The following is a 12,282-nucleotide window of genomic DNA, read 5'->3' as shown; positions in this document are numbered from 1 at the left end:
CTCTGCAGTGAATGGGTGCCGTCAGAATGAGAGTCCAAACAGCTGATAAAAACATTACAATAATCCACACCACTCCAGTCCTTCAAGTGTTAACATGTTGAGAAGCAAAAACGACATGGGATACACTTTTCCACTAAAAGAAGCGTTACTATGGATTATGGAATCAAATGGATTATGGACTCATATTTTGGAGATGGATTTGTTTAATACAAACATGCAGCTTTTCACTTCATGGGATGTTAATTGATGGACTGAAGTGGTGTGGATTACTTGTGGATTATTGTGATGTTTTTATCAGCTGTTTGGACTCTCATTCTGACGGCACCCATTTACTCCAGAGGATCCATTGGTGAACAAGTGATGTGAGACTAAGTTTCTCCAAATCTGTTCTGATGAAGAAACAAATTCATCTACATCTTGGATGGCCTGAGGGTGAGATCATTTTGAGCAAATATTCATTTTAGGGTAACTATTTCTTTAACAGTGCCACTGAGTTCAAAGCTTTCAGGTGGGTCAACATCTGAAACAGTGTGTGCGTTTCATATTCTCACCAACAGTTGTTGCAGGTCAGCGTGGGCTATGGCTAAACGACGATGGCAGTCAGGGATCATCATTCTTGACTCTTGCAACACCTCCATCTGTTGAAGACACATTTAAGAGACTTTACTGGCTCTGTACTATGACTTAACTAAAAAGACACCTTACTTCACATAAATCCCCGGAACATCTCTCTTATTCTGAGAGAGCATTTTATATGTCTCTATTACTTCATCAAGCATTTGAAGGAGCTCACTGGAAAACTCCTTGTTGAGTGAGTTTGTAGGTTCTTGGTACCACCATCAATATCTAATTTGTATGACTATCATTAGATATGAAAATGAGTAAGTCGTGACAGAATTGTACTTTTTATGTGAACTAGTCTTTTAACACGGAGCTATATATGCATTCACTCCAGACAGAAGGCGAAGAAGACAAAGAAACATAAAGAGAGAGTGAGAGAACATGGGCTACTAATACTGATGACTTACTCTCTTTACAGTCTAAGAATTCTCTACAATCCAGCGAAATGCTAAATGTGACTAACATTGACTTTAGCGTTGCTGGTCAGTTGGCTGGTATCTTTTTTATAACCATATCAAAATAAGCTCTAAATAAATATTATGATCTTTTCAGTGAAATATTTACCATCATGAGTTCATATGAGGTGCCTAAGGTTTTTGGTTGTTGTTGTCGATAACACAGAAACAACAGAATTAGTCTAGTACATATTATATGATGCACAATGAACTGTACTGTCTGTCACATATATTTTAATTAAAAATAAAGAAATGGATCCCTGAATGGAGTTGCCTACTGCTGCATTTTTCATCACTTCTGGACCCCAAACATAGTACTTTTATGGTCCTTTAAATGAGTGAGTCTCAGGTTTCTAAACAGAGCAAGTGTTGTTTCAGGTAGTTTATTCTTCTTACCTGTTTCTTGATTAAATACTCATCTCCTGCCTCTGCCTTGAGACGCTCAATCTTCTCTTCCTGCTGCTTTGCCTCCTTTATGTACAACACCTCCTCTTTGGCCAAACTGAGAGAGAAAGAAAAACAAGAATGAAAATAGAGAGTGAGAGGTGAGTTTTACTCAAAAAAAAATTCAATACTTGTTTGTCGGTCCGATGCTGTCAAGAATTTACCCCATGAAGTCAAACAACTAGCCAACTTGGAGATCTCTCAAAATACAAATAAACTACTTTTAAGGGCCTAAAATCAGAGAACCAATTTTAAATGTCCTGACGTTTCACATTACTAACTTTTTTTTAATTGCATTTCACACAAATAAAAACAATGCAAGTATAGTTCAGTAAGGTTGATAAACATAATATAACAAAGATGACAACTAAGATGCAGACAATATTGTTTAACAGTCTGGGGTCAGTAAGATTTGGTTTTTGAAGAAATTAATACTTTTATTAATCATGAATGCATACATTACATTTATTCATTTAGCTGACGCTTTTATCCAAAGCGACTTACAATTGCTATATATGTCAGAGGTCGCACGCCTCTGGAGCAACTAGGGGTTAAGTGTCTTGCTCAGGGACACATTGGTGTCTCACAGTGGATTCGAACCCGGGTCTCTCACGCCAATGGCATGTGTCTTATCCACTGCGCCAACACCACCCATAGAATTGTTCAAAAGTGACAGTAAAGTCACTTAAAATGTTTCTTTTTTAAATAAGTGCTGTTCTTTTGAATTTTCTATTTTCATCCTGGGAACACAAATATGAAGCAGCACAGCTGTTTTCAACACTGAATGATTTAGGAAGGATTAAGCTACAATGACGACTGTAGTAATAAAATGTAAAGGACTAAATTACATTATATATTCAAACAGAAAACAGTTATTTTAAACTGTACTAATATTTTACAATAGTACTGTTTTCACAGCATTTTTGATCAAATAAATGCTGCTTTGGTAAGCGTAAAATATTCTTATCTTAATGATCCCAAACTTGTAACATCATGAACTGGTGAAACACACTCAGACAAAACAAATGCAAGATGCTAACAGACTTCTTTAAGATTCCCCACAAGTAGGGCTGGACGATTAATCGAAAAGTAATCAAAACCGAAATTCATAACCTCTAACCGATGTAATTTTCCCATGTAGGTTATTATTTTTTTTTTTTTAATCCTGTTAACACTTCCCCCTTAAAAGTATACTAGCGCATGTGTAGCCACATGACTCTGTCCCGTCCAGTCAGTGGCATAAAAGCAAAACACGGAGGTGAACGCCGGTTCAACACATACTGATGGCGCGTGAGCGGTGAGCCTTGCGTCTTCACTAAACTTTGTGAGTTGGTTTTGTTTTATGGTTTGGACATTCAAGCGATTAGATGATCGGATGTGTATTCTTACATCGAGCTACCATGTTCGCGCAGCTGCACTGTGGCAGGAACACTCATATAAACAGTAGATGTGAAGATCGCGCGCACAGAGGAACGCAGAAACTATTTGTCAGCGCTGTCCTGTGATTTCTCATTAAAGTAGCTTAGAATCTCAAAACTTATTATAGCATGTTTGTGTGCAGCGCACATTAAGCACAAGTGCATGCATAGAGAGAATCGGTCGGCGGTCGCGCTGCGGTTCCCGGTGTCCGTTCTCGGACTGTTCTGTGTATTTAAGTTTAGAAAAGGTTGTTCTGAGTCGAAACTACGATACAGAAAACTAAATCTATATTATATCTATAGTATATCATCATAGACGCAGCCGTTTTTGTCTTACGTGAACATAAACAGATGAGAACGAAAACACACGTGCAGTATTTTTGCTTAAAGAGACAACAGCCTAATAAACGCGCTGCCTGTCATTAATGTTAATCAAAGAACAAAAGAAAATCATTCACTGATCTTGACTGAATATATTTAATAACTTGATTAATCTTTATTTTATTTATAAAAAGAAAACTATGCAGTGTACAGTTTCTGTACCTGAATTTTTTTTTTGTTGTATTTATGATATTGCTAATTGATTTGTTTGTTCCTATCTTATTACTGACTCTTTAACACTTTAAAATTGAAATTTATATTAATCTAGTTGTTTTTGCTATGATATTTTTTTAATCACAGGCAAAATTCCTCTTGCAGTGTTTTGTAGGCTGCTGATTTTTGCTCATGTTATTCAGCTGCAACAGAATGCTTTGTGAAAATGTTTGACTTAATTTTTTCAATATTGGATTTTCGATAAAATTCAAACGATACCCAACCCTAGTAAGAAATGTTACGAACATAGATAAAATAACTGCTGATAGTCAATCATATTTACAGTACAAACCTTGTGAGTGAACTATGAGGGCAAAAAAACAAAACAGAAACAAAATAATCGTTCATTAATCGTAATCGAGGTAAAATGTTCAATTAATCGAGGTTTTGATTTTAGGCCATAATCGTCCAGCCCTACCCACAAGACCCATTAATGGAACACCTAGCTATATATTCTACTGTAAACACACCCTTCCCAAGTCTCTTGTCTTCTTCCTCCTTCTTAAAGACATCTACTGTCAATCTCAGAAAAGCTGCATGCTTGTTAGCCACGGCACTAAACTGCATCAGCTACTTCCTGATCGCTATGCTAATCTGTCTCCGTCTCCCTCACACACACTCACAAAGACACTGTACTGCCCCTACTAGGATTAATTGATCATCAATTTAGTCCCTAATTTGGACCAAGTCAGGTGGCAAATGGGCCACTTTTGCTTGATTGTTAGTGAAAACGCAGAGCGAGTACATTGATAAATTTTGATTATTTATCAATTATGGCCAAATGAACTAAACGCACTGAATAAATTTGCGGCCTGATTGCCGTAATGGAGTTTGAAAATATCACTATTGATAATGATTCTAGCTAATAGCCGCTTTCCGTCTGCGGCCTGCTCGCTTGTCGGGACGACATGGTGTTGCGGAATTCATCTTTCATAAAATCAGCCGTGTATGTGCGTGTGTGTGTTAGACAGAGAAAGAGAGAGTAGGAGACACTTCTCCATTAATCAAACATACTGCCAGCCCGGGCCGCATGCCGTAAGACTCATCTCCGCCTGTGACAATATGTCATATTTTACGTCAATTATGCTGGTTTTAACAGGCTTCAATCACAACGCCCTGGTGCAATTCACAACATATGCTCAAGGTAAGGCTTTCTCTGTTATGTGCACAAAAATGAAACCGCAGGAAAAAGAGAGGGGGTGCAAGGATGGAGTAGCATAATTTTAATAAAAGTGAGGGACAGGCCTATGAAAAAGTGTCATGCTGATGTTAATTTCTTGTTTCTGCGGGGTGATGTGCGAGCTGCTTATAGCAGGGGCGGAGCTGGGCAGCTGTAAATGGGGCTGCCAGGGCTGCTTCCTTCAACTTAATGGAAAAAGCAGCTCTCTGGAAAATAGAGAAAAGAATTAGACTCGACACACACATTCTCTCCCCTCTAATACTGTATTTTTGAGGCGACGGGCTGGCGACGAGACCCGGTGACAAAAGCAAATTACGTCTGTCATTTTATTAAGTGCATCCGCTGAGCTAGGCCAGAAAAGAACGACTGGAATACATCACCACAAAGAAAAAAAAAATAGGGTAGTACGGAGACGGTGGATGGAGAAGACGACGACGAGATGTGGAATTGGCAGGTGGTTCTTTTAGACCAACACCATCCGGCTGTCAAAGCCAAAAGTGAGAGAAAATTCTGTAAAATATCTAATTTCTTTATAGGATGAATGTATTGATATTTTGTGAGACGTTTGGACTAAATGCTTCAGACTGAGCAGAGAACACTATTGAGTTGGCATGAGATCTTGACCGCTTCATAGGGCATTTCAGGAACCCCCTGGAGGCGTTTGAAGACGTGGAGTTCAGGGATGTAGCAGTATGAGAGGAGCTTGACCTGAAAGGGTAATTAACTGACATTACAAGCACCCACATGTACTGCAGCAGCAGGTCTTACAACATGTTGACACGTCACCTCAGGATAACTCTTCATGGCCCTGCATCACCAAACTGTGAGAGAACAGGAGTCACTGGTGGAAAGGATGACCACTTTACAATATGTCATTTAATAAAACTGTCCAGCAGCAGTTTCACAGCAACAGTGTGGTCTGACACACACACACACACACACACACACACACACAAAAAAGTACAAATAGCAGTGCCAGAAACTCTGGCATAACCACGATAAAAATGCCACTTACAGTACCATACCGTAAAAATGTCTCTGTAAACTTACAGTAGAAAAACATTAGCCGTAGTTGCCAGAAATTCACCTTAAAATACATTGACAATATTTCAAGTATTACAAAATGACTGTATATTTTACAACTACTATATATATGTATATTTCATTAAGTTTTGTAATATATAGATACAGTAATCTACTTGAGGCACCAAAATCTGCATTGTACCTTAAAATGAACTGATAACTGCCATAATAATACTAGCACTTGTACTAAAAAAAGCCACGTGATAAAATTCATGATGAACTCATAAGATAACGCAATAACTAATTATAACTATCCTGTTATAACTAAATAACAGGAAATTAACAAAACCTAATGTACATTGATAGCAAAAATAAGAAACAAAATTATCTAAATAAAATGTAATCACGTGTATTGCCAAAGAAGGCATTTCCGTGTTTTTTTTTTTTACATCAAAAGATTGTCATTTGTGGTTCTTAATCCTGTGAAACTTTTTTGGGTGTTTATTTCACCACCACCAACTCCTCCAATATTCTCTCTGAGTTTCCATGTTCCCTTACGGATATTAGCAATGGTTTTAACACGACGCTCTTGTAGCCATGGAAACTATAAATTATCCATGGTTTTGTTACTTCTAATAATAATTTACAAAGTATTAAGATAATGTTTTGTGGTTATAAAAACAAACCTAATCCAACAACAGCCTTTCAAATGACTTAAAATGCATTACATACAAACAATGAGACAACCATGCTGAACTTTTATATTTTATTAAAGTTCTATTTTGACCCCTATAGGGGGAGTTTTTTTTTTTTTTTTTAACTTCCATGATATTTGAGAGAAGGGGCACAACAATACAACCCTGCTTAGGGCACCTATTTGGCCAGCAGCAGCCAGTTAACCAATTAACACATTTTAACGGCAGCATTTTTCTGTAAAAAATTGCAAACATTTCAATACAGCCATTTCAAGATTTTAGATATTATTGACTAATTATGTCAGTTCCTGAAACATTCTGACGACATTGCTAATGGATAAAGCATATTAACAGTTTTAATTTTAAGCATTTGGCAGACACTTTTATCCAAGGTGACTTGCATTGCATTCAAGGTATATCACTTCATGTATTCCTTTGGAATTGAACCTGAACTTGGCCCTGCTAGTGTAATGCTCTACAGTTCGAATTCTGCTATTTTTGGTCAAACGTTGGACATTATATTCCCCACGTTCACAATATTCCAAGGAGCCTCTGTGTTTACACAGACAGGATAGTATTTCAACATCAAAAATTATATTTTATCCTATATTGACAGTATCAGGCATCATGTTTTCCTAATATCAGCACTGGCTTTCATTGTAAAAACAAAAAACAAAGACAAGATTTGACCATACAGAAAAAAAAAAAAAAAGAAAGATCATCCATGAGCCAAAAGGAGCTGAAGATATAAAGTGAAGCTAGTGCAAACATACAAACCGACTTAAAATGAGTAAACCATGTGACCATCAAGCAGCCCACACCTCACGGGCCTGACAAATGAAGAAATGCAATTCAGCAATACAGCGTTCAGAGGTGGACAAAATCAATTATCTGACCTGGAGCCGAGAAGGCCCAGTCTGAGTGAATCGCAGAGGCCTGTGCTCGCATGGGGAGAGAATCTGAGACAAATCTATAGAACCTAAAGACCCAGCTGAAAGAAAACAAAGCAGCTCGCACCACTCTAATCAATACCAAGGCTGGGCCATCCACATAGAGAGCAAAAAACAGATGGGAAATCCAGAAGAAACATGTCTGAGACACGAACCATGTGTCTACCATTGCTGGGCCTGACAGCGGGAATGTTCCATCATAAAATCATCAATCGACACCAACAGTGCCCACGACGCAATAAGCAAATGCAGCATAAATGAATTCAGACACCAAGACGTGATTGGTCCCTCATTTGGACATCAGCTGAGTTTGACAGGCTGAGTGTTCGGTTCTTATTGCTGCACGGCTCATTACGATGTTGTCTCCTGTGTTGGCATGGTGTGAGAGTTGTTTCCTAACCCTCTCTCTTTCTCAATCCCACAGAGAATCATTCCCACACTTCCATTACCAGCCCTATCAAACAGGCCCATCTCAATCAGGCCCTCATCTGGTCAATCAATGCAAACAGCAGTCAGGTGGGGATTGAGAAGAGAAAAGGAGGGGTGAAGAGAGGATAGGATGAGCCAAGATCAGAGACACTCACAGAACACAAATGACCAACTTTAATACCAGTCTAACATCTGTTAAAAGCTTCTACAGTCCTGGTTATACTGGGGACTGTAGGTTGTACAGACCAAAAATAATCAATGTCAGTGGGATCATGTGTAGGTCACACAGGTCATATCTGAAGCTACAAAGTTTGTGCTTTCATGCTAGATTAAAAAAAACTATCAAAAAAACGTGTGTGTGTGTGTGTGTGTATGTATGTATATATATATATATATATATATATATATATATATATACAATTTTAAAATAATACAATTTAGTATAACTTTTATATTTTAATAAGCACAGATAAAAAAAGCATATTTTTAGATGAATAATATCTGTTACGCTAAATGACCATGGGACATTATTTTACCTTTGTATTGACATTTTAACAAAACAATTTATTGTCAACTTATCATATAATATGCTTTCCATGTATATAACATTACCTTTGTAAATTTAATTTGATGCGTGCACTAAAATGGGACGTCTAAACTTTGATCCATTTACACACACACGCTCAAACATAAAATGCATTAAACACATATCTTCTGTAATACACATACATACATAATACATGTAAAACATAATTAACTTATTCAATAATCAGCAATTACATCTTCTACACGACTCAGAAATCATATTACACCATTCTTGATTATGTTTATAGGCCAGACAAACACACACACTGCCTGACAGGGTTTAAAAATATTTAATGCATGTTGCATTAACACAGCCTCAAAATCTTCATTCAATCCCTTATTTCGATGTATTTGTCATTTGTATTATGTTGGACTCATGAATTTAACACATAAAACTAATTTAAATCAACAAATAACACCTATGAGTTGCATAACATGTGCATTCACTGCACTGTAAGTGAACGGAATATTCAGCTTCTGGATAATGCTATAGCAGCTGCCAGAGCAGCGGACTGTATTTACAGCTTCTGCCTAACGAGGACACTCATCTGCGGCGTATGCCCGTAGAGGGGCGCGGTGAATCCGCGGCCTTGCCCTGCTGACATAAGCACACTTCAGAAATAAGATTTCTTATGCTTCTTACCGTTTAACCACCCCAGTCTTGATTTTAATTTGCCGTATTCTTGGATCCGCCATTGTTCGTATCGCTTGAAACAGTGCAAACGGAAGACAAAGCGGATAAATATGTTTATAATAAAAGACACGCGCAGCCGAATTAGCCTGTTAGCACCATAGACAGGGTTAGCACAGAAACACCAACACAGCAGGAAAAGTACGCATGCGCAGATGAAGCAGAGCGAGCGTGTGATCAACTCAAAAAGCAAATGTATTTGTTTCTTTATTTTTACTACATTTCATAATGTTATTAATGTAGGCTGTTTACCAATAAATAATCGATAAAAATAGTAAAAAAATAAAATAATACAAAAACAAAAAATATTACCAGCAACAAAAATGTTCATTGTAATTATACCTTGGTACTTATTTTAAGTAGGCTTATCTATGAACGTCATGTAAATGTCATAGTGTACATGTACATGTACATACAGTAATCATTCAATACCATAAATAGTATATAAAGGTACCATGGTATTATGTCTTTCTTAACCTTTCTTCTTTTACTGCTGATTATTATCAATGAGTTTGATATTTCTAAACTCTAATAGCCCATATAAATCATATGCAGCTATTACTAATAATACAATTAAACATTAAACAGATCTATTAGTAAAAAAAAACAAGCAAAAAAAAACTTTAATTACAGCATAAATTATATTACTGGCCTTTCTTTCTTTTTTTTTACTATTTATGGGGACTTAATAGGTTAGGCTTGAAGTGATAAAATACTGAAAACTTCAATACTACTACTATTACTACTACTAATTAATATTATTAAAACACTTATTTAGTAATAGTTATTAGAATGTTTGTACTATTGTTATTTTAGATATTATTATACATATTTTAAATGATTATTTTTTATTATTGTCAGTAAGTGGACAGATAAGTTAGCCATTAGTTAGTTAAGTAATAATAGTTATTGATAACTAATAATTATTGATGTAATTAATTAGAATTTATATTTAAAATCATATTTTAACTATTTTGTAACGTTTAATTTGTTTTAACGTATTATTATTAGTTTAGACATTACACATATTTTATTATCATATTATGATTGAGTGGACAGAGAAGTCTCTGCTAATAATATGAATACATAATATGTATACATATTATTTATTAAAAATATTATTTGAATTTTATAAATATAATTGAGACAGTTAATAGATTACAAATATTTTATAATACTGTTTCTATTATTATTATATTATATATTATACTGTATAATCACATTGTTGTTGTTTTTGTTGTTGGAATCGCTTTAGTGTTGCTCAGGTCTTCTGCTCTTGTGTTGGGCTCTGTGTGATCTACTCCTCACAGCTCCTGGAAGCAGAGTGGACATCATAGACACCTCGATTGCCGGAGGTAATGTTTTAGACTGGAGCAAGTGAAGTGAGATATGTCACATGTGTCAGGAGTTGTCAAACTGTAGACATCGCGCAGGGAATGATGAATGTCATCACCGCCGGAGCCCACGCGCAGAGACACCCGGGTAACTGAGAAAGACTGCGCGCCCAGCAGTACTGTCCGGTGAAGATTGAGACGCGCGTGATTCATGATCATATCACTAAATCGACTCATTTACGGTTATTGATTATAAAAAAGGGTCAGGTGTAGCAAAAGGAGAGGATGCCATCAGGACAGAATAACCTTGCACTGGCCTGCAGTCCATTACAAACCAGAAGAACAGCATTTTGTAGCATAAAAATAGACAGAAACAGATAGAAAAAATATTATATAAATAAAAGTAGCTACATAGGTAATGTGTAGCCTATATGTACATTTATGATCATGTAAATATATTCTGGCTGTATGAAATATACACCTTTTAGACTTCATCCACTAATTGCAAGGCTGAATTAAGCTGTTTCCTGTGAATGTGCCACACTTCCGATCAATTATTGTGTTTATATCCACCTTTTTTTCAACACAGATGTAAGCCTGTGGGCGGGTCGCTGTGATTTTGCCAAGTAAGACATGTTCCTGGATCAACATCTTTGATGATCCTGGATCAACATTATTGTCCAAAAATATTAATTTAAGCCAACCCCTGCCCCTAAACCTAACCCGACCCATAATTTACCCTGATTTTAAGCCTAAAACCAATATTTCTTGAAAAGTTAAATCTCAATTGGTTGTTTGGAATGTTGTTCCAGGATCAACAAGGATGTTGATCCATGAACATGTTGTACTTGGTGAAATCACACTCACTCCTGTGGGCGAGAATTCTGGTTGATTAGCCGCTATAGGAAAATAACGAGAAGAATAACAACGTGCATTAAATTATAAAGTTAACTGTTTGCACTACAAACTTATGTTAATAAAAAATAATAATAATATGCTAAGACACACCAATTTTCAGGATCAAGCGGCAAAACGAACTGTTTTGTACAGCTAAAAATAGCTGGATGCAGATGAGACCGGAAGCTAGACCCATAGAATTTACAAATGGCTGCCCCCATTTTTAAGGCAAGAATAAGGTGGATAGACTAGAAAAATAGCAAACTGCAGTAAATGGCAAAAGCCTAGAATGTTAATCATTATGATAATAAATTAATATAATATCACAACAAATACAATTTTGCAGTATTAAGCTGCATAACAGACTGTTTTTGTACAAATAACAATAACGAAGAGGTAGACACAAGAAGTGTCTGCACATCCAAGTTAGAAATGGCCTTACCTGCACAATAAGGTAGGCCTACAAGGTTCTATTCTATTCTATTTTATTCTATTCTATTCTATTCTATTCTATTCTATTCTATTCTAATTCTAATGTAGATTAAAGAATCGGCCAATTTAAACCCTTAGTCTTATTGTTCGACCACATCAGTGACTGTTATAGCTCAGGGAATCAATTTTATCTTGTTTAAAAACATCAAAAGCATTGTAATCAAGTTACATTTAAATACTGTTTTAAAGCAGGTTTACGGTAATAAACAGCAAAGTAAAGTGTTATTTGCTGCAAAATTTATTAATTATGAAACAACTTAAATTTCACCTGTAAAGCAGCTCTATACAGAAAACAACAGTGTCATTTAATGTTGATGTTATGCTAATAAGACATATTTACGCATTCTATCTGATGCTGTATGGAAAATATATGGAGATATAATTTTAACATGTGATTTATGCAGTAACATCTAAATGAACAGATTTTATTCAAAGTCAAAAATACTATTTAATATGAAAAAAATCCAAGGTCAA

General features: G+C 36.0%; 1 protein-coding gene across 1 annotated transcript in view; it reads right to left on the bottom strand.

Annotated features, from left to right (window-relative positions):
* The window catches only part of LOC132116975 (tubulin-specific chaperone A-like), a 10,554-nt gene extending 1,377 nt beyond the window's left edge, over positions 1 to 9,177 (bottom strand). Inside the window, exons 1-3 of the mRNA XM_059525921.1 lie at positions 9,038 to 9,177; positions 1,473 to 1,578; positions 552 to 638 (exon numbers count right to left, since the gene is read on the bottom strand). Coding sequence (XP_059381904.1) covers positions 552 to 638; positions 1,473 to 1,578; positions 9,038 to 9,090 — 246 coding nt within the window. The 5' untranslated portion in view covers positions 9,091 to 9,177. The remainder of the gene's footprint in view (positions 1 to 551; positions 639 to 1,472; positions 1,579 to 9,037) is intronic.
* Positions 9,178 to 12,282: the final 3,105 nt, after the last annotated feature.

Source organism: Carassius carassius, chromosome 36, assembly GCF_963082965.1.
Source record: "Carassius carassius chromosome 36, fCarCar2.1, whole genome shotgun sequence".
NCBI classification, from domain to species: Eukaryota; Metazoa; Chordata; class Actinopteri; order Cypriniformes; family Cyprinidae; genus Carassius; species Carassius carassius.
The sequence above is the reverse complement of the archived record's forward strand: the minus strand, read 5'-3'. Positions and strand labels throughout refer to the sequence as shown.